The 19,720-nt window shown below is 45.0% G+C and overlaps 2 protein-coding genes across 2 annotated transcripts in view; one reads left to right on the plus strand and one right to left on the minus strand.

Annotated features, from left to right (window-relative positions):
- CFAP43 (cilia and flagella associated protein 43) overlaps positions 1 to 2,916 on the minus strand; it is a 48,835-nt gene extending 45,919 nt beyond the window's left edge. The window contains exons 1-2 of the mRNA XM_081191996.1: positions 2,705 to 2,916; positions 1,193 to 1,446 (exon numbers count right to left, since the gene is read on the minus strand). Of these exons, the coding sequence (XP_081048122.1) occupies positions 1,193 to 1,446; positions 2,705 to 2,769 (319 nt within the window). The 5' untranslated portion in view covers positions 2,770 to 2,916. The remainder of the gene's footprint in view (positions 1 to 1,192; positions 1,447 to 2,704) is intronic.
- A 4,017-nt stretch (positions 2,917 to 6,933) lies between these two features.
- Positions 6,934 to 17,496, plus strand: LOC308585985 (glutathione S-transferase omega-1-like). Its single transcript, XM_081192150.1, has 6 exons — positions 6,934 to 7,090; positions 9,268 to 9,376; positions 10,385 to 10,607; positions 11,885 to 11,986; positions 12,780 to 12,886; positions 17,039 to 17,496. Exons 1-6 carry the CDS (start codon positions 6,973 to 6,975, stop codon positions 17,190 to 17,192), a joined length of 813 nt encoding a protein of 270 aa, XP_081048276.1. The 5' UTR covers positions 6,934 to 6,972; the 3' UTR covers positions 17,193 to 17,496.
- Positions 17,497 to 19,720: the final 2,224 nt, after the last annotated feature.

The raw sequence follows: 19,720 nt of genomic DNA on the forward strand, positions 1-19,720 counted from the left end.
TAGTCTCCACTGTGGAAATGGGAAGCCTGGGTAAGCACCTGGAACCCCTGGAATCTCACCCTGCTTAGAGATTGGGGGGGCATGAAACAATATGAATAAATTGAACTTTTCCAGCACTTAGTGTATTGAAAGTACCACCTTTCTTTGGGGCAAACTATTCACTGCAGGTGTAGAATCTCTAGAACAATATTATTTTTTATCAATCTTCAATAGTCAGGTTGCATATGTTCCTCTCTCTCCCTCTCTTTAATCAAATGTAACTGGTCTCCAACTTGCTCCATTTTTAATGAAATTATACATCACAAAACTAGTCTCTGCAGATCTCATATTGACTAGATTCGTGGGCTTTTTTGTATTTTATCTTGATCCCACTGCATGAATAGCATGCAATGACATTCCAAGGTCTCTTTTATGCAGCCTTTCTTTTTTTGAGAGGCTGCACTTATTAATGCTTTTAAAGCCCCATGAAAAGGTTATTCTATGCAAGCTCAAGATCTGCACAATTTCTAAGGAATAAGGCAACACACAAATGTAAATAGTCATGTGCTACTTGGTTGATCTCTGAACATTTTAATACTATAAAATTATAAGCATGAAGTATAATATCATAACAGTATATGTATAATTTGCTACCACAGTATGCAGTAGTAGTCTCCAAGTGGGATGAGAATGAGATAAATTCATGGAATATATCAATTGCTACTAGTCATATGACCTTCAGGTTCCCATGCTATTGCACTCATGTACAGCTTGCAGACTTCTCAGAGACATATCAATGGCCATTGTAATAAGAGAATGCTGGATTATATAGACCAGGGGTCAGCTTGGGCTGGATCGGTCCTGTGGAGATCCCTCCGTGGGCAGGATTGCATGTGCGCCTGTGATTTTTGGAGTCTGTGTGCATGCGCCCGTGGTTTTTGGCATCTGCACGCATGCAGACGTGGTTTCCAGCGCCGTCGAAGCGAGTCCCCATGTCGCACTGCGCTGGTTTAGCGCAGCGAGCAAGCAGGCAGCTCGGTTCGGGGGCGACTCATGGGCCAAACAACCTCCATGGCCTGCTTCTGGCCCATAGGCCTTAGGTTGCTGATCCCTGCTATAGACTGTTGGTCTGATCTAGCACAACTCTTATGCCTTCCCCACACCAAATTCTAAAAACCATTTCAAGATGGTTTCGATTAACCATCAGACCCACCTTTTAATTTGGCCTGTCTCTTTAGTCCTGGATAACTGTGGATGTGAATCACAGGTTTCAGTTGCCTGTCAGAATAAGCAACGACATTCTGGTTTGGGTTCACTGCAAAAGCTTCTACCTTTCCACTGTGACACCGCAAGATGGATCTCTCCAGTGTTTCAAGGTTAACAAATATTACGTAATTCCCACAAGGATAGCAGACAGTTCTTTTGGTGACAAAGCCAACATTCCTGTTGGTGAATCCTTGTACCCATCTTGAAGGGGTGGAGAAAGAAAGAAAGTTAGGATTATATGACATTTTAAAAGAAACAAAGAGTTTTGTTTTTTGCTAAATGGATAATGTGGCGTAAAACAAAGCTTCCACTGAGGAAAACCACTGTTGTTTGTGTTCACTAATTACATACACAACCTGCAACTAGAAAAAGATGTAACAGCACTTCCCCGCAGTTTAAATTGAATGAATGCAAATATAATTTATTTATGGTTCACCTACTGCAAACAAAAAGCTGCAGAATGGAAAATGCATCACAATATTTAAAGCGAAGAAAAACAGAAAGCAGTAATAGATTGTACAATATTTATAAATTTTGCAACTTACTTAGTAACTAAAAAAAATATAGACCCCTCCAATAAGAACATAAACAAAGATTCTGAAAATAGTCCTGGAAAGGACTGTGAAATGAGGTGAATCAGAGTTTATCTAAATCTTCACTTTAAAAGAACTTGGGACACAGAAACCACCTCTTTGTTATTACTCTGGCAATATCTTGTTATTTACAGGAGTGTTGCTATACTGTATCTGCCTTCATTCACTATACTGAATGAATGACAAGACAGATAGCTGGAATTACTTAGGACTTCAATAAATATATTTGCTTTGTTAGCATCATCATAATATCTTGAAGAATGAAAAGCAGATTACATACAGGGTGGAGGGAATGAAACCAGACTTCCTTTGTCGTTATCAATACTAACATTTAAAAATCACAGAATAAAAGACTATCACACATTTGTTGGTGTCTCCCCCCCCCCCCAAGGTCTAGCTAGCTTTCCTGCACCTACATTCCTGAAGAAAGGGACGTTAATGATGTGAAATCCAGAGGACTGACTAAAACTGAGGCACAAAGAAGTGTGCGCCACCCTGGGGGAAATAAAAGGCTTCGGGAAGGTGGGTGGGAAGCTTTGGGAGACAAGCTACGAGAGGGAAGGACGGGGTCTTACAGAGCAAATCCTCTGCATTATCGTCCGTTTAGGCACCAGCCCCATTGAGCTCAGCAGCACTCTCTTCCAAACAAGCGTGCATAGCGGCTTTCGCCAAGGTGGCGCCCGCAGACGCTTTGCACTACAACTCCCATCAGCCCCAGCCAGCGCGTGCAAGTCCAAGGTGTCCGGCGGGCGCCACCCTAGCGAAGGCGGCCGTACGAAGAGCGGAGAGGCTTCCTTGAGGAAGGGGTTTTTCGGACACAAGAAACACCAGGCAAGTCCCCGTCCCCCGCTCGCTCCCCTTCGTACCTCACTTCGAGATCAGCTTTGTGAGCGGAGCCTGGGCGGCGGCCGCCCGACTTCCCGCCGTCCATGCTACCCTCAACTTCGCCAGAGAGCTGCCCGGAGCAGTTTGTACCCGTCTCCTAGCAACACCCGGCCGCTCCTGCCATTGGCTAAGATGGGCTTTCCGTCGCTGATTCGTCCCGCCCCGCTTGCCGTTTCAGTTCTCGTGTTCCGAGCGTGACTGACTCCTTCCGCGCGCTGGGGTTATATCCAAAGCCAACCTCTAAGAAGTCTCATAGCTAGATGACGTAGCGCTCTCTCTCTTCCTGCCCCTCATGCTATGGGGGACCCATGGAGGTCGGCTCCCACGTTGTGGAATTTACTGCCCAGGAAACATGCATGAGATGAGACGACGGAACCGGGAACATTTTTTAAAAAACAGATTATTTTCATCTTTAAAATATTCAGGCTGCCCTCCTATACACAACTGAGAGTCAGTCCTTTCGAAACTTAAGTGGGACTGACCTCTGAGTAAATATGTCTAGCTCTAATCACGTTTTATTCAAATTGTGTTTATTGTCATGCTAGTATAATCAAGCGACAATAAAAATGACAGATGTTCGGGTGCTTAAAAAACAATAACATTCTGGGGGCATTTTCACAAGTGATTCTAATTATCTCAGTGAAGACCTTACTTGGAAAATAAATACAACCCAGGTGGTTAAGAAAGCTCAACAGAGACTCCATCTCCTCAGAGTATTGCAGAAGAACGATGTCAATCAACATTTGATGATCTTCTACCGGTCAGCAATAGAATGTGACCTTTCATACTGCATCATGGTGTGGTACACTGGTTTGACATCATCTGATAGGAAGTGCCTACAGAGGGTGATGAATACAGCACAAGATATTATGGGCTGCCCCGTGAATCCGCTGGATGAAATAGCGGAAGAACGTTGCCTCAGGAGAGAGAGGAAAATTCTCAAGGATGATTCACATCCTGGCCGGCACTTTCTTGATCTCCTGCCGTCAGGCAGAAGATATAGAAGCATGGTTAGTCGCACCAACAGCGTAAAGAACAGCTATCCATGGGCTGTGAGGCTGCTGAATGAAAAGACAACAACAGGGCAACTGACTTTCGGGTTTGGTGTGCGTGCGTCAGTAAACGAGAGGAATTAAGACTAAGAGAGCTGAGTGGGGGGTGCTTGTGTAATTTCACTGTATACAAGTTGTACAAGTGACAATAAAGTATTTCAGTTTCAATCATAATGTCTTTTAGTTTGGCATTTTAAACTTCTGAATGTTCTAACATTGAAAAAATAAGGGAAGAGAGCATTTAAAAGCAAACCCTAGAGACTAGGTCCCTTCCCCAAGACATGCTTAAATTGGTGGTGACATTATTTTCGTTGGTGTGCTAAATTAAGTTCTGTTGAAGGGTTGTTATTTTTTATTCACAGAATCTAATTTTAGGTCACCCTATACTTTTGGGAGAGGAAAGGACAAATCAAGCTCCTTTGAGACCAAATGCTTTCCAGTTCTACTATTTTAAACCTTCCTAGTTATACACCATGGGTAGGCAAACTAAGGCCCGGGGGCCGGATCCGGCCCAATCGCCTTCTAAATCCGGCCTGCGGATGGTCCAAGGATCAGCGTGTTTTTACATTTTATCTAAAATGCATCTCTGGGTTATTTGTGGAGCCTGCCTGGTGTTTTTACATGAGGAGAATGTGTGCTTTTATTTAAAATGCATCTATGGGTTATTTGTGGGGCATAGGAATTAATTCACTCCCCCCAAAAAATATATATATATAATCTGGTCCCCCACAAGGTCTGAGGGACAGTGGACCGGCCCCCTGATAAAAAAGTTTGCTGACCCCTGTTATACACTCTTAATATTGTATTCCTTCCTTGTGAAACTCTAGTACGTAGATACATGGCAGAGCTTTTTGTTCTCTTTCTCTGGTTATCATGGATTGTGCCAGGCACGCTAGGCATGTGTTGCTGGGAGGAGCTGGAACGCCTTTTGATTTATCACGCAAGTGCAGAGGTCTCTCCAATTACCCTCCTTTTCATTTGCTGCTGTGACAGGCTATAGGATACATTTAAAATACATCCCTGACCCTAAGAATCCTGGGAAAGACAGTTTGCCCTTTAAAGTGCTACAATTTCCAGAACCCTTAACAAATACAATTCACATGAGGTGGAGTTGCTTTAAATGTACTTTAACCATATGGTGTGTATGCAGCCAAACCAACAGAGCTGTAAGTAGCTCAGATAAGTCACACACTGGTAATAATGAGATTTAAAGTACATTTTAAGCACAAATTCGTTCCCTCAAATAATTCTGGGCACTGTAGTTTATAAGGGTTTCTGGAACATGTAATCGAGGAGTAAACTACATTACCCAGAATTCTTTGAGGGCAAGAACGTGTTTTGAATGTGTTTTAAAGATATATTATTACTTTACACTTATTAGGACTGAGCCCTAGGATTTCATTATTAAATGTGCAGTAGTCTTGCAATACCAAGGAAGACTGTTTCTAAATTGTTAGAAACAGGTTGTATTTCCTTTGCAACCTAATTCACAAATTAAAACAAGAAAAGCCACATTTTTAAAACTGCTGAAAATCACATGGAATGCTGGGAGATAAGATAGCAAAAAGCAAAACAAGAATAATGCACAGCTAGGATGACTGTGCATAAAAATACAGTGGTACCTCGGGTTACATACGCCTCAGGTTACAGACTCTGCTAACCCAGAAATAGTACCTTGGGTTAAGAACTTTGCTTCAGGATGAGAACAGAAATCGTGCTCTGGCGGCGCAGCAGCAGCAGGAGGCCCCATTAGCTAAAGTGGTGCTTCAGATTAAGAACAGTTTCAGGTTAAGAACGGACCTCCGGAACAAATTAAGTACTTAACCCGAGGTACCACTGTACAGAGTCACCATTGTTGTTGACGATTTGGCCACAGTGTTACAAGACTGTTTCTCAACTCTGGGTTACTAACTTTATAGGCTGATATTACAACAGGTAAAATTATCCTTTACATCTGGCCTCCCTGGTGGCAATCCTTTGGGCTACTACTTCTCAGGAGGTATTAAAAGAACATGGTGAGCCCGATGTGCATGATTCAGTGTTTGCCTTTGCTATGCATGTATCACATGCATCCTTAGTATGTCAGGGACCTGTGGGCCCAGGAAGTACTCTGAGAAACTTTGTTTTTGAACGAGTCACTCCATTTCTGTCCTTGTTTCAAACTCCTTGCAAGTCCAGCCTGCTCCTGCCGTGCTAGTTTTCTTCTTGTAGGGAGTTTTTAAAAAACAACCAACACAAACCACATAAAGAGCAGTCTGTGGGAAGAACCATGTGGTAGGAACAGCCCTGATATCCTGAGGTGCAAATTATTATTACTCCCATTTGGTTGCAGTGTACCTGTATATGTACTTTCAGGGTGGAGTTGCTCTTTGCCCCTCAAGTTCCCAGTGCAGGGAACTTGAGTTGAGAATGTAAACCATTAGCTAAAGTGGTGTCTCAGGTTACAAACAGTTTCAGGTTAAGAATGGACCTCCGGAACGAATTAAGTACGTAACCAGAGGTACCACTGTACACATAATGTCTCTGTTTTCAGTTCAGAGTCCTTTCCACAGGTCAGTTACATTTGGTGTGAGACACGACTTGGGGTTTCAATGAATATTGGGGATGAGAATCAAGTACTCCACTTTGAGCGCCTTGGATAAACGGTGGGCTATGAATGCATAAATAAAAAATATTGATTTCAGTGTAAGTGGAGGTAGGACTTTAGCTGAAGCACCTTTAGGCTGGAAACCTAAAGCCCCACTGCTATCCATATCCACTCAGCGTTATGTCCAGGGCTGGATTTAGGTTTGATGAGGCCCTAAGCTACTGAAGGTAATAGGGCCTTTTATATGCCCAGCTGTCCTTTGTCAACAACAAATTGTCCCCGTTTTTTGTGTTGAAGCTATATGGTAGTTTATAGACCTAATAGGTATCTAAAGCCATTTGCCACTGCTGCTGTATGTAGGTTTTATTTTATTTGTTTTTTTATCTTATATTTTGGAAATGTACATCCAGATTTTTCCCCCCCTTTAAATTTTTTTGGGGCCGACAAGAGAATGTAGCCCTAAGCTATACATAGCTTGTTTAGCTTATACGTAAATCCAGCACTGGTATGTCCAGGCGCTTTCAAGTGCCCAAGTTCTGAGGCGGCTTCTATAACGGAATCGTCGCAGAATAACGAAGGGGGCGGAGTCGGTCGATCTTGGGATCAAGGGATGTGGGCGGAGACAGTCGGCCGACTCCGGGGAGGTTCCCTTTCTTCGGTGTCCATCACTTGCCTGCTGACTACACCAGGGAGAATGTCTGGGGAATTCGCTAGGAGCTTAGGAAAAGGTGAGAGGGTTTGCTTCTTTCCCAAAGCATTGCATGGTCTATGCTTGCCTGTGCCTGTCGTTGTGGGGAGGATCGGGCCGCCTCTTTTCCTTGTGGCGCCCCTCCGACGCCCAGCAAATACTAATTTTAGTGATTTTCCTCCATATTACGGCAAGGGAAAAAGGGGTGAAATTTCCCCCTTCTCTGAGCCCGCTCGTTACCACCCCACCCGCTGATGTGTTTTAAAATAAGAATAATAATGCCAAGCTGCGTTTATTTAACGCCACGTGATTTGCTGCGGCGCATACGTTCAGAGGCACGTATACGAAGAGAGGGAGTGGAGGATTTCCTGGGACTATTTTTGAAATTATAACGTTTCAAAATGGACTCTTTCCTTGAAACTCTGTGTAAAGCAAATCTCCGAAGCAGCTCGCCACGAACTTCACTAAAAGCGACGTGCATTTTAAAAAATAAACGCTCCCCAAAACAGTTTGCATGGCGGCGTGTCACTCCTCTAGTTTCCTTATTTAATTAAAAAAACACACACAACGATCGTGAGCTCGCTCTCTCCTCTGAGCTACGTCTGGTGTGATACGCGCGTTGCTGTTTGTGCACAGTACTGCATGTGAAAAATAGGATTGGCGTTGATGACTTTAATTTGCCTCAGGTCACCTCCTCCACTTGCACTCTGGACAATTTGCACTGATAATTGTATTGGTATCATGACTGTTTAATTTGCACGCCTTTTAAAGGTCTGTTCAGATGTTGGTGTAGCTTCCTAAACCTCTTGCCTAGCCGCTGCTGGTAATGAGCTAACTGAGGGTGCAGTGTAATACCAGAAGTGGGTTTTGTAGTAAGTAGCTACTTTCCCAGTTGGCAAATTCTACAGATGCATATTTTGCTAGACCCAGAAGAGTCTGTTGTGATCTTCCGTCATGGGACGCTTTTCAATTGGCACTAAAGGCAAGATGCTGATTAAATTGGTGAGGGCAGTGTTGTGCCACACACTTTTTCTCTTAATAAACCATGGGTGTTTATGGGGTAGCTGCAGCTTGTTCTTGTAAGAAATACAACTGCAGAACAACTTGCACATTGTAGGAGTCCTTCAATGAGTGTTGATGATTTGTAGACCTGTTACTCCTATAAAGAAAGAGCACCCTGTTAAAATCATGAGATGGGGTTGTAAGAGCTCATGAAACCTCAAAAAGCAGCACTCTTGTGTCCTAGAACATGATAATTTAAAGGATATCGTTATGGGGCATGCCCTGACTGGAAATAAATACATGTCCATCTGAAACTTTGGTAGATGCAAACAGTATTGAAAATGGCATGGCATATAACTGCCCTGATGTCATCATGGCCACAGATCATCCTGAGTGAGCTATAGTCTCTTTCCTTTAGCCCAAGTCCGTGAAGTACATCCTTGGTTTGGGGAAGAGCATAAACTTAAGTGTCTTTCCCACACAACCTTCCTTCCTGGCTTGTGACTTTGTGTCTGCCTACATGCCCAAGTCTAGCAAGGAAGTTATGTGTGTGTGTTTCTTTGCTGCATACACAGAGAGAGATGGATGTGTTGAGACATGTTGGGACGTTCATTTTGTTTCTTCCTGGCCCTGCAGTCATGCATGAATAGCGGTGAATGGGCCCCATAAGTCCATACCAGGTGAGGAAATGAGTACTGCAACGCTAAGCTTATGCTGCCAAATCTTTTGTTTTCGTTTTTTACAGCATATTCCTGCACATGTTTATTCAGTGATAAATCCCATTGAGTTCAATGGGGCTTACTCTCAGATAAGTGGATATAGGACTGCAGGCTTAAGCTCCAAAAAGTGCAGAACAATTACAATGTACAAGCTGCTTACTTTGCAGCAATTCAACTGAGTTCTGTGGAATTATTCTCACATCAGTAGCTTGGCATCCTCACACTCCTGTCGCCATTTACTTTCCTCTGCTAATTCATCTGAATTAAGATGTGAATCACCAGTGTGAAAAAGGCCTTTGGAATGACTGCAGGGTTATGAAAGTGGAGCATATCAAATACCAGAGGAATTTATTTTTTGGAAGGCTCCCCTTTTTCCTCTCTGCTTCTTTGTTCTCTCTGCCCTAAGTCATGGCCTGCTTATGGTTTCTGTTCAGAAAAGGCTATAATTTTGCTAGTTCTGACCAGAATGACCTGTGTAAGTCTCTTTGCATTCCAGGAAGTTCTGCTCCAGGGCCTGTGCCGGAGGGAGTGATCCGTCTTTACAGTATGCGCTACTGCCCTTTTGCACAGAGAACAAGGCTAGTCCTCAAAGCCAAAGGAATCAAGTAAGATCAGTCAATCAGTCATTTTACTTGTATGCCACCTTTCCAAAAACTAAAAACGTAACAAAAGTAGTTGTAAACAATAAATGAAACATCAAAAAGTACACAACCAAATAGAACAATTTCCACATAAATCATAAGATCAAAAATATACAGAAATTAACAGCAACGACCACACCCAACAACTCCCCCAAACAATACTCCAGCCCCCAGATCAAATGAACCTTCTCTCTAATTTCACATAGTCCTAATTTTATTGTATTGTAATTGTTTTTAACCACCTTTGGGGCTGAAAACTGGCAGATGTTCACTGCATATCAAGCTTTATGGGAGTTGCCTTCCAATTGACACAGGGTGTGTTTCTACGCACCCATGCACTCCACCCAGAAAGTGTGCACCACAGCATGAGGCAGTGGAATGTGGAGATTCCCATTTTGACCCCGTGATGTTTTTGCATCCAACAAGAGGAGGAGGTGGAGCTGCCGAAAGAACCCTTTGATGAGTGCTAGAATGGAGTCCATGGTCCTGGAGCAGGCATCAGCAAACTTTTTCAGCAGGGGGCTGGTCCACTGTCCCTCAGACCTTGTGGGGCGGACGGTGGACTATATTTTGAAGGGGGGGAAATGAATGAATTCCTATGCCCCACAAATAACCCAGAGATGCATTTTAAATAAAAGGACACATTCTACTCATGTAAAAACACGCTGCTTCCTGGACCATCTTCAGGCCGGATTTAGAAGGTGATTTGGGCCGGATCCGGCCCCCAGGCCTTAGTTTGCCTACCCATGGTCTGGATCAATCCCAGAGGCCAGTGGTTCCCCATTCGTCATCTAGACCCCTTGCCTTCTAGTTCCTAATGGTTAGAGGGCTGGATCTGGAGTTCTGTAACCATGTAGCCTATATGAAACAGAACCTTAGGTGATTTCAATAACATAGCAGAAGTTGACTCTAACTGTAACAGGCAAGTTGGCAAAATAACCTTGCTGTGTCTTTCCATGTCATACGTTTTAGTCATGAAATTGTCAATATCAACTTGAAAAACAAGCCAGACTGGTTTTTTGAGAAAAGCCCATTCGGATTGGTACCTGTGCTAGAGACCAACAAGGGCCAGTTGATTTATGAGTCTCCAATCACTTGTGAGTATTTGGATGAAGCGTATCCAGAGAAGAAGCTGTATCCTGCAGATCCTTATGAGAAAGCTTATCAGAAGATGCTCTTGGAACAGTTCTCCAAGGTGTGTACAGAGGAGTAACGGGAAACTCATTTCAGTGTGTGGTATGAAAATAACACTTGATAAGGCATTGTTATGATTACAGGCAATCTGCTAGGCAACACCACTGCCCTATTTTAAACATGTGTCTGAAAGCAATAAGTGAGATCTGCAAAGAAAACATTTGTGGAAGCAAGACAGTGGTTTTAAAGTTACTGGACAATGTGACCTGATGCTGGGTGTTAATAGGAACTGGTTGCTACAAAGAGTTTTAGTGTGTTGACATGCCACTTATGGCATCCTGCACAGATCCTGGTACAAGATGACAGGGCCAGGCTGGTATAACTGAGAAAGTGGGATTTTGTAGAGTAGGGACAACAGAGGAAACACTGGTGAATGTGGAACATACAGACAGGGTAAGGTGGCTGCTATACGTTGTCCCAACATAGGACTAAAGTATAGAAGCAAAGCAGAACTGCTAATGTACTGTTTAGCTTTGCTTTTCCTTTGAGCTTACTTGGAATTCTGCATTAAACCAGGGTTAGTCTGGATGCTGAGTGGAAGGGGGGGTGTTGATATCTGGTACGATCTTCTGGGTTGTTCCACATTCTCCTGCATTGAGAGATGCTTTCTGTGGGTTTATCTCCCTTGGTTTGTGTTTCCTCTTCTCCATCTTAAACCCATTCACTTCTATGACAACAAAATTCATTAGAATTTTTTTAATAAGACGTCTGAGGAACACATCCAAGCTCCTGTAGCAGCACACAATGGAAAGTTGCCCTGTGTTAACTAAAATGGACACGTTTCTCTGTCTGTAGTATACAATTAAATGTGTGAGAGAGAAAGGTGTGCATCTCAATAGGTAACCAAATAGTTTAGAGGAGGAAAACAACTCGTTTAGGCATCTTTATAGCAGGGGGGGTGAGCTTGTGGCCCTCTTATTGGACTCTTAACACCCATCACATTGGCTGGAGCTGATAGGATTTGGAATCCAGTGACACCCGGATGTCCACAGGTTCCTCATTCCTGCTTCATACTAATGGAAAGATGGTGTGGATGGATGTTCTACCAAGGTGAAAGGACTCCTCTACAGTTCAGAACAGTTGGCCAGCGGAAGCCATGCTGGGCTGCAACTTACACCCTCTTACTGACAGGGCTTTATGAGGACGAGCTGTCTACTGCTGTAAATTTAGTCATGGTAGAATTACCTCTCGTTCTTAGCATGCGTTTATGTTCCTTGAATTAAAATGCTAAGCACTTTTCTGCACCTTAGTAACATGGCAATCTCTGCTTTTGCTTAGCTAACTCCTCTGTGTCACAAGTATTTGCTGGCCGTCAGGAGTGGAGACAATGCCTCTGCAGTGAAGAATGAGCTCCGAGAAAGGCTTCTGAAACTTGAAGAGGTGAGAGTTGGGGGTGGGGAGCATTGCTCCAAGGAAAGCTATACATTAACTTGATTGTGAGAGAGAGAGGTTCCTCGTTTCCATTCCACACAAAAGGTCTCTTTGGTTTTCCAACTAAATTCAAGCATTATGTCCTTGGGCAACTCTTCTACTCCATTACTAGGCTGAAGAGATCTGTTGAACCTGTGTTAGGGAACATATTGCTCTGTTCTCTGTATCTTATTTCCATAGCTGTACTTCATGCAATGAAAGTCTAATATTTTGATCCTCCGCATCCCACACAAGGGCTCATTGAAACTTGTGACTCTTCCACATACCGGTAATTTAGTTTTGGGATTACGTACTCTGAGCAGACTCTAGTGCTGCCCACTAGAGGGAGCCATGTTCATATCTTTATTGATGGATTTGTTTCTCTCTGACAAGAGGGATTTTCAAACAAATAACCAAAAGTGTTTCCAGACAGAGAGCTCCTAGGGCTTTCCAGTGGTTGCAGTTTTGCTTTCTGCTGAATCTGGAATTGCAGCCAAGAAGTTCTTAAAATCCAGCTGCACAACCCACTTTGGTCTGTGATCTATTGTGCAGTCTACTCGGGACCAGTACAGGTTAAAATCTCCACACAGGTCTGCAACATAGGGCTAGAAGTTCTGAAACTACTGAGCTCTGTGTAACAAGGTCCTGTCTGTTATATATGCAGCCCCTTTCCCCTTCCTCACTCTAGATTTCAGTTTCTGCAAGTTCTCTTGGTATACTGTGCTTTTTATGTAGGAATGTCATGTGTCTCTTTCCCTTTTAGATTCTAGTAACCCGCAAGACTAAGTATTTCGGTGGGAACACTATTTCCATGATCGACTATCTGATCTGGCCTTGGTTTGAGCGTATGGAGCCCTATGAATTATATGAGTAAGCCCTTTGAAGCATTTGTACCTCTCACATTTGAGTACCATTCTCCAGCTACATTCCTTCCCTTGTCCCTTTCCCAATGGGCCCTAATCTGCAAGGCAATGGGGTGTCTGGCGGAAGTGAAGTGGGTGCGGAAGAGGAGGAGAATCATTCTTCTCACTTGGAAATGCACATTTGACTCACTTGAATGTATGTTTCTGGAGTGACCCCTTCTGATCTATACTAGTATTTACTGGCAGATTCGGTTCTGTTCAATTTGAATTCGATCAAGACAATGGGTTTCTTTTCTCACTACAGATAATGGCCACACTTGGATGATCATTCCTCTGATTAATAAGTCCAAGGTATGAACAGCCCTTTTGGCTTTATACACAGCCCCTTTGTTCTTCTCCATGCAAGCAAAGTCTTCTGTTAACCACAGCTTCCCAGTTCAGGGAGGAAAAAAACTAGTTAAGAGCTTCAGAACAAGTTTGGATACTAAATGTACTTAAGACCGTGGTTTAGAAACTTAACTTGTTCTAATGCTTTTAACTGTGGTTTCTCATTTTGTCCAAACTGAGAAACTGTAGTTAACAGAAAATTACCTGGTTGTGTTGGCTGTTGCTTCAAAGGGAAGAGTGAAGAAGCTAAATGCTTGGTCAAAAGGCTTGCTCATCTCTTGCCTTGTTAAGCTGAGATGTGATATATTTGGATCCCGTGAGTAATAATACCTGCATGTTTCACGAGACTGATGAAGCTTCTACCACAATCTGTCAGGCTCTAGTGGCACCTTAATGGAGTTTTTGTTGTTGCTTTAACTGATGCAGCCGCTCCTGCACTTTAAAAAAAAAAAAAACATTTTTTAATGTAACGTAACAGTTTAGGTAGTGCACAAGGAACTTGTGATTACTGTGGGAGGATTAAAATTCTCATTAGAAACATTGCCAAGGCTAAATGTTATCAAACTATGCCGCAAGGTGTCCAGAGGGTAATTAGAGGAGGATAAGACTCCTCTGATGATTTGCCTTTTCTCTGCTCTCCTTGAAGAGTCCAGGGTCAGGCTCGGTGCTCTGGGATTTCTGAGAAATTCCCTTTGTATTATACTTGTACAGTAAATCAGATAATAGGAGTTCAGGTTTTACTTTCTTTTCTTTGGCATAATGTCAGGTTTAGATCTGACTTCAAAGCCATCTCAGGTGCACGCAGTGTATAGGATTATCATCCTATGAAAGACATTTGTATACTTTTTCTTTTAAAAAATGGAATGATGAGTTGACTAGGGGCAGGATAGGAACATAGGGAGCTGACTTATACTGAGTCAGGCAGTTGGTCCATCTTAGAATTTCCTACACTTACTGGCAGTGGCTCTCAAATGATTTCAGATGGGGGTCTGTCCCAGCCCTATCTGGAGGTGCCAGGAGTTGAATACAGTGGTACCTCGGGTTACAGACGCTTCAGGTTACAGATGCTTCAGCTTAGACTCTGCTAACCCAGAAATAGTACCTCGGGTTAAGAACTTTGCTTCAGGATGAGAACAGAAATTGTGCAGCGGCACCAGCGGGAGACCCCATTAGCTAAAGTGGTACCTCGGGTTAAGAACGGTTTCAGGTTAAGAATGGACTTCCAGAACGAATTAAGTTCTTAACTCGAGGTAGCACTGTGTTGGAGCATCTGCATGCAGAGCATCATCCGCTACCGCAAAGCTATGGCCCTTCTACAGTTAAGCTTGTGGAGCCACCTTCAGGTAGCAGGCCTTTTCCATTTCTAGGTTGTAGTCAGCTGCAGTATACATCCCATACCAGTTTGGCTCTGTAGCACACAACTAGGAAGGAGATGTGGGTGTTGTTTTTTTCTGAGCCACTCTGGAGAAGACGACTATGAATAGCTTCTAGCTGTGCTGGCCAAATTGAACTTCCAGGTGCTGGGAGTAAACAGGGGACCACTCCTTCATACCCTGATTGTGGGTATCCAGAATCCTCTGGCTGGCAAATGGAAGTACAGTGGTACCCCGCAAGACGAACGCCTCGCGAGACGAAAAACTCGCAAAACGAAAGGTTTTTTCGTTTTCGAGTTGCCTCGCAAGACGAATTTCCCTATGGGCTTGCTTCGCAAGACGAAGCTTGCCCCGGGGACAGCGGGTCTTCTCTTTTGAAGCAAGGGGCTGCAGGGAGATCGCTATCTCCCCGCAGCCCCTTGCTTCAAAAGAGGTCCGGGGGCAGCGGGAAGCTAAGCGCTTCTTCCCCGCTGCCCCCCCCACGTCTTTTGCAGCAAGGGGCTGCAGGGAGATCGCTATCTCCCCGCAGCCCCTTGCTTCAAAAGAGGTCCAGGGGCAGCGGGAAGCTAAGCGCTTCTTTCCCGCTGCCCCCCGACGTCTTTTGCAGCAAGGGGCTGCAGGGAGATCGCTATCCCCCCCAGCCCCTTGCTTCAAAAGAGGTCCGGGGGCAGCGGGAAGCTAAGCGCTTCTTCCCCGCTGCCCCCCGATGTCTTTTGCAGCAAGGGGCTGCAGGGAGATCGCTATCTCCCCGCAGCCCCTTGCTTCAAAAGAGGTCCGGGGGCAGCGGGAAGCTAAGCGCTTCTTCCCCGCTGCCCCCCGACGTCTTTTGCAGCAAGGGGCTGCAGGGAGATCGCTATCTCCCCGCAGCCCCTTGCTTCAAAAGAGGTCCGGGGGCAGCGGGAAGCTAAGCGCTTCTTTCCCGCTGCCCCCCCGACGTCTTTTGCAGCAAGGGGCTGCAGGGAGATCGCTATCTCCCTGCAGCCCCTTGCTGCAAAAGACGTCCGGGGGAAGCGGGGAAGAAGCGCTTCTTCCCCGCTTCCCCCGGACGTCTTTTGCAGGGTTGCCGGCATGCCGAAGCCTGCGCGCGCTGACATCAGCGCCGCGAAGCCTGGGAGCGCTGATGTCAGCGCGCGCAGGCTTCGGCATGCCGGCAACCCTCCGCCAGCAGCGGCAGCGCTGCCGCTGCTGGCGGAGAGGTCCGCGAAGCCTGGGAGCGCTGATGTCAGCGCGCGCAGGCTTCGGCATGGCGGCAACCCTCCGCAAGCAGCGGCAGCGCTGCCGCTGCTGGCGGAGAGGTCCGCGAAGCCTGGGAGCGCTGATGTCAGCGCGCGCAGGCTTCGGCATGGCGGCAACCCTCCGCCAGCAGCGGCAGCGCTGCCGCTGCTGGCGGAGAGGTCCGCGAAGCCTTGGCCGGACAGCTTTTGAAGGCAGGCGGGGGGGAGCAAAGACTTTCGCCCCCGCCAGCCTTCAGAAGAGGATGGCTGGCGGGGGGCAAAAGTCTTTGTCCCCCCTGTCTGCCTTCCCAGGGGCTTTTAAATCGCCCCAGACAGCGGAGAAGTCCTCCGCTGTCCGGGGCGATTTAAAAATGCCGCCCGCCAGCATTTTAAGATCGCCCCGGACAGCGGAGAAGTCCTCCGCTGTCCCAGGGTTTTTTAAAATGCTGGGGGTGGGAAGAAAAGCCCTTGTCCCCCCCCCCCCAGCCTTCAGAAGAGGTCCGGGGACAGACTGTCCCCGGACCTGGTCTGAAGGCGGTTTCCCTAGGAACGCATTAATTGATTTTCAATGCATTCCTATGGGAAACCGTGCATCGCAAGACGAAAAAACCGCAAGACGAAGAGAATTGCGGAACGAACTAATTTCGTCTTGCGAGGCACCACTGTAGAAACTTAATGTAGCATGGCTCTTGGTCCAGCAGTATAGTTCTTGCCATGGAAAGTGTGCTATTTCAGGCTGCATTGCCTGTGGGCTGATCTCTCGGCCAAATAGCTTGGAAAAACCCCTCTAATTCAAACTGTTGGAATCGGGAAGTGCTGAAACGACCCACCTGCTCTCCAAAACTAGAGCAGTGCAGCAGTGCCCCCTATCTATTTTGAAGCATTGCATCATTTCTAAGGAAGCCAAGCATAATGGATGTCAAAAACCTCTCTTCTTCCAACAGAGCTAAATGCAGACAGCTTAGTAGTTTGGAAGCTGCCTTATACAGAAGTAGACCAGCGATGCATTGAGCTTAATATTGTATTCTACACTGTCTGGCAGCAGCTCTCTGGAGTTTCAGAAGTATGCCAGGGGTTGAATTTGGGACCTTCTGCATTCAAAACATGTGCTCTACCGGAGACCTTTTGCAGACAAACGCACCAGCGATGTAGGCTTCACAGTGACTTTTTTCATTTTCTCTGCAGCTGTTTGGACCACACACCAGAGCTAAAACACTGGGTTGAAGCCATGAGGCTGGATCCGGCTGTCAAGGCTACAGTAAACGACGCTCAGACATACAAAGGCTTCCTGGAGCTCTATCTGAAGAACAGCCACGAGGCCTGCGACTACGGCCTCTGAAAGTTAGTGGAGGGAAGCCTTTCCAATAGTTGGCAGTAGCTCCATCTTCCTTTTCCGTCACATGCAGAGCATGTACCTGTGCTGCACTGTCACTATTGGTTTGGTTTCTGTGTTTGATGTACAGTAGGGATATGGCTGTGCCGAAGTGACAGGCCACCTGCAAAAAATAAGGCTTTCTTTTCCAAAAGGCTGATGTTCAGAATTTGCCTAACTTTGTTTGCCCACCAAAGTTGTAACGTCTTTTTCCTCAGGTAGGCATGTGTATTGGCTCTGCCACTGTTCTGAAATAAAAACACTTTTAAAAATACAGGCGTTTCCTGTTAATTTTCCTTGCTGCTCCACAGGAGAGGTTATGTCGCTGGAGATGTTAGCGTGCAAGTAAAATATAATGCTGTGCATGCTAGGCTGAGCTTTGCTGTGTCTTTGAAAAGTTCAGGATGCACCCTAGGAAGCAAGCTATGTTGCTGTTTTTATTTTAATTGTGGAAACAAAAAATTGATCATATAGAAAAATCCATACATTTCCCCCATACATAGGAAGCTGCTCATACAGTCAGACCACTGGTCTGTCAAGCTCAGAAGTCTACACAGATTGGCAATGAATTTCTAGATAGGTCTTTCCCAACCCTGCCTGGAGATGTCAGGAGTTGAACCTGGGTCTTTTGGCATGCAAGGGATGTGCTCCACTACTGAGCGACAGCCCATCCTCTTTACTATTCAGATAACGTGGCATAAGTATAGAATTTGGGCAAGCTGGCAACCTTATGCAAAGCAGCGCTTGTACTTGCCAACTTAAATAGATGAGGGGTCTTGTATGAACAGCTTTACATCATGTAGGGATATTATTCAACCAGCTCTGAAGGCAGCCCTGTTTAGGGAAGCTTTTAATGTTTAACAGGCCATTGTATTTTAATATTTTGTTGGAAGCTGCCCAGAGTGGCTGGGGAAACCCAGCCAGATGGGCGGGGTATAAATAAATAAATTATTATTATTATTATTATTATTATTACTACTACTACTGCTGCTGCTGCCTTTCCATCTAGCAGAGGTACAGCTCTTGGCTATTTTTCAGCTGTTCTACATTGTCCACACTCTGCCCCAGTTACTTGCAATTTTCCATTTGCATGTAGAACCAGCCAACCTGGGCTTGAATCCAATTATTGAGTGAACAGAACAACTGCCAGTCATATTAACAGAGCTTACCCTTTCTCCTCCTCCTCTCCCCTGTGACCCAATCTGCTCTGGGGATTCTCCTGACCCTCTAGAGAAGATTTAGGGGTGATATGATAGCCATGTTCAAATATATAAAAGGATGTCACATAGAGGAGGGAGAAAGGTTGTTTTCTGCTGCTCCAGAGAAGCGGACACGGAGCAATGGATCCAAACTACAAGAAAGAAGATTCCACCTAAACATTAGGAAGAACTTCCTGACAGTAAGAGCTGTTCGACAGTGGAATTTGCTGCCAAGGAGTGTGGTGGAGTCTCCTACTTTGGAGGTCTTTAAGCAGAGGCTTGACAACCATATGTCAGGAGTGCTCTGATGGTGTTTCCTGCTTAGCAGGGGGTTGGACTCGATGGCCCTTGTGGTCTCTTCCAACTCTATGATTCTATGATTCTAGTACAGTAGTTGTTCCACAAACACAATGACTTAGATTCAACCTCTGTGCTGTACATTGCAGCTTGGTTCCATGGCTGGTTCTAGCTGTAAGTAGCCAACCAAAAAAGTATAACAATGCACAATTATCAAGGCTGTTAGGGCAACAGCAGTGGGTGCTGCATCAGAAAAGGATATTATCCCAGAAGTCATGTCTTCATGGACAAATACCACATGTGGACAGCTGCTGTTGTCATCTTAGAAGTTTTTGGCAGTTCCACAGTAAACAGTAAATAATTGGAACAAGTGGTATATACTACTTTGTCATTTACCAGTTAGTGTCAGCCATTATCCTGGGTCCTTTACAAGAGGCAAGGAATAGCAATGGTAGAAGATGAAATAAAAGATTTTTTGAATGATTGTATGTTGTGTGGACTCTGCTTAAATTAGAATCGGCATAAAACATGCCCAATTGCAGATTTACTTACTGAACAACGCACATTCTCTTATTCTTGGGAAGATAGTGAGCTATAGCCGAAAGGATGCAAAGTAAGAAAATGAGCAATTTCCCCTTTTTCTTTGGTTACACAACGCCTTTGCCACTGGTGGATTTCCATTAATAATACATAAAGCATAAATCTTATTCAGGTCACCTTGAGGATGAATGCATACATTACAGGCATACAATGGAGGCTGCTTGCTTTTTCTTTTTCTTTTTTAATGATGGAATGGAAATATCACTTAACTCTTCCTGAGGCACCCCCAAGCACCTTTCTGTCAGGTTGACAGCTGCCATTTGAAATGACTTTAAACTAGTCTTTGCAGGTGGCAGCTGTCCTGTGTATTCAGCGTCAAAATCCAGTGCAGGCCGTACTGGATTCCTGCAAAGAGAGTCTCCCATTTCTGCCATGAGTTCCTCCTTCAACGGCAACCTA

This window comes from Podarcis bocagei (assembly GCF_964188305.1).
Source record: "Podarcis bocagei genome assembly, chromosome: 4".
Taxonomy (NCBI): Eukaryota; Metazoa; Chordata; class Lepidosauria; order Squamata; family Lacertidae; genus Podarcis; species Podarcis bocagei.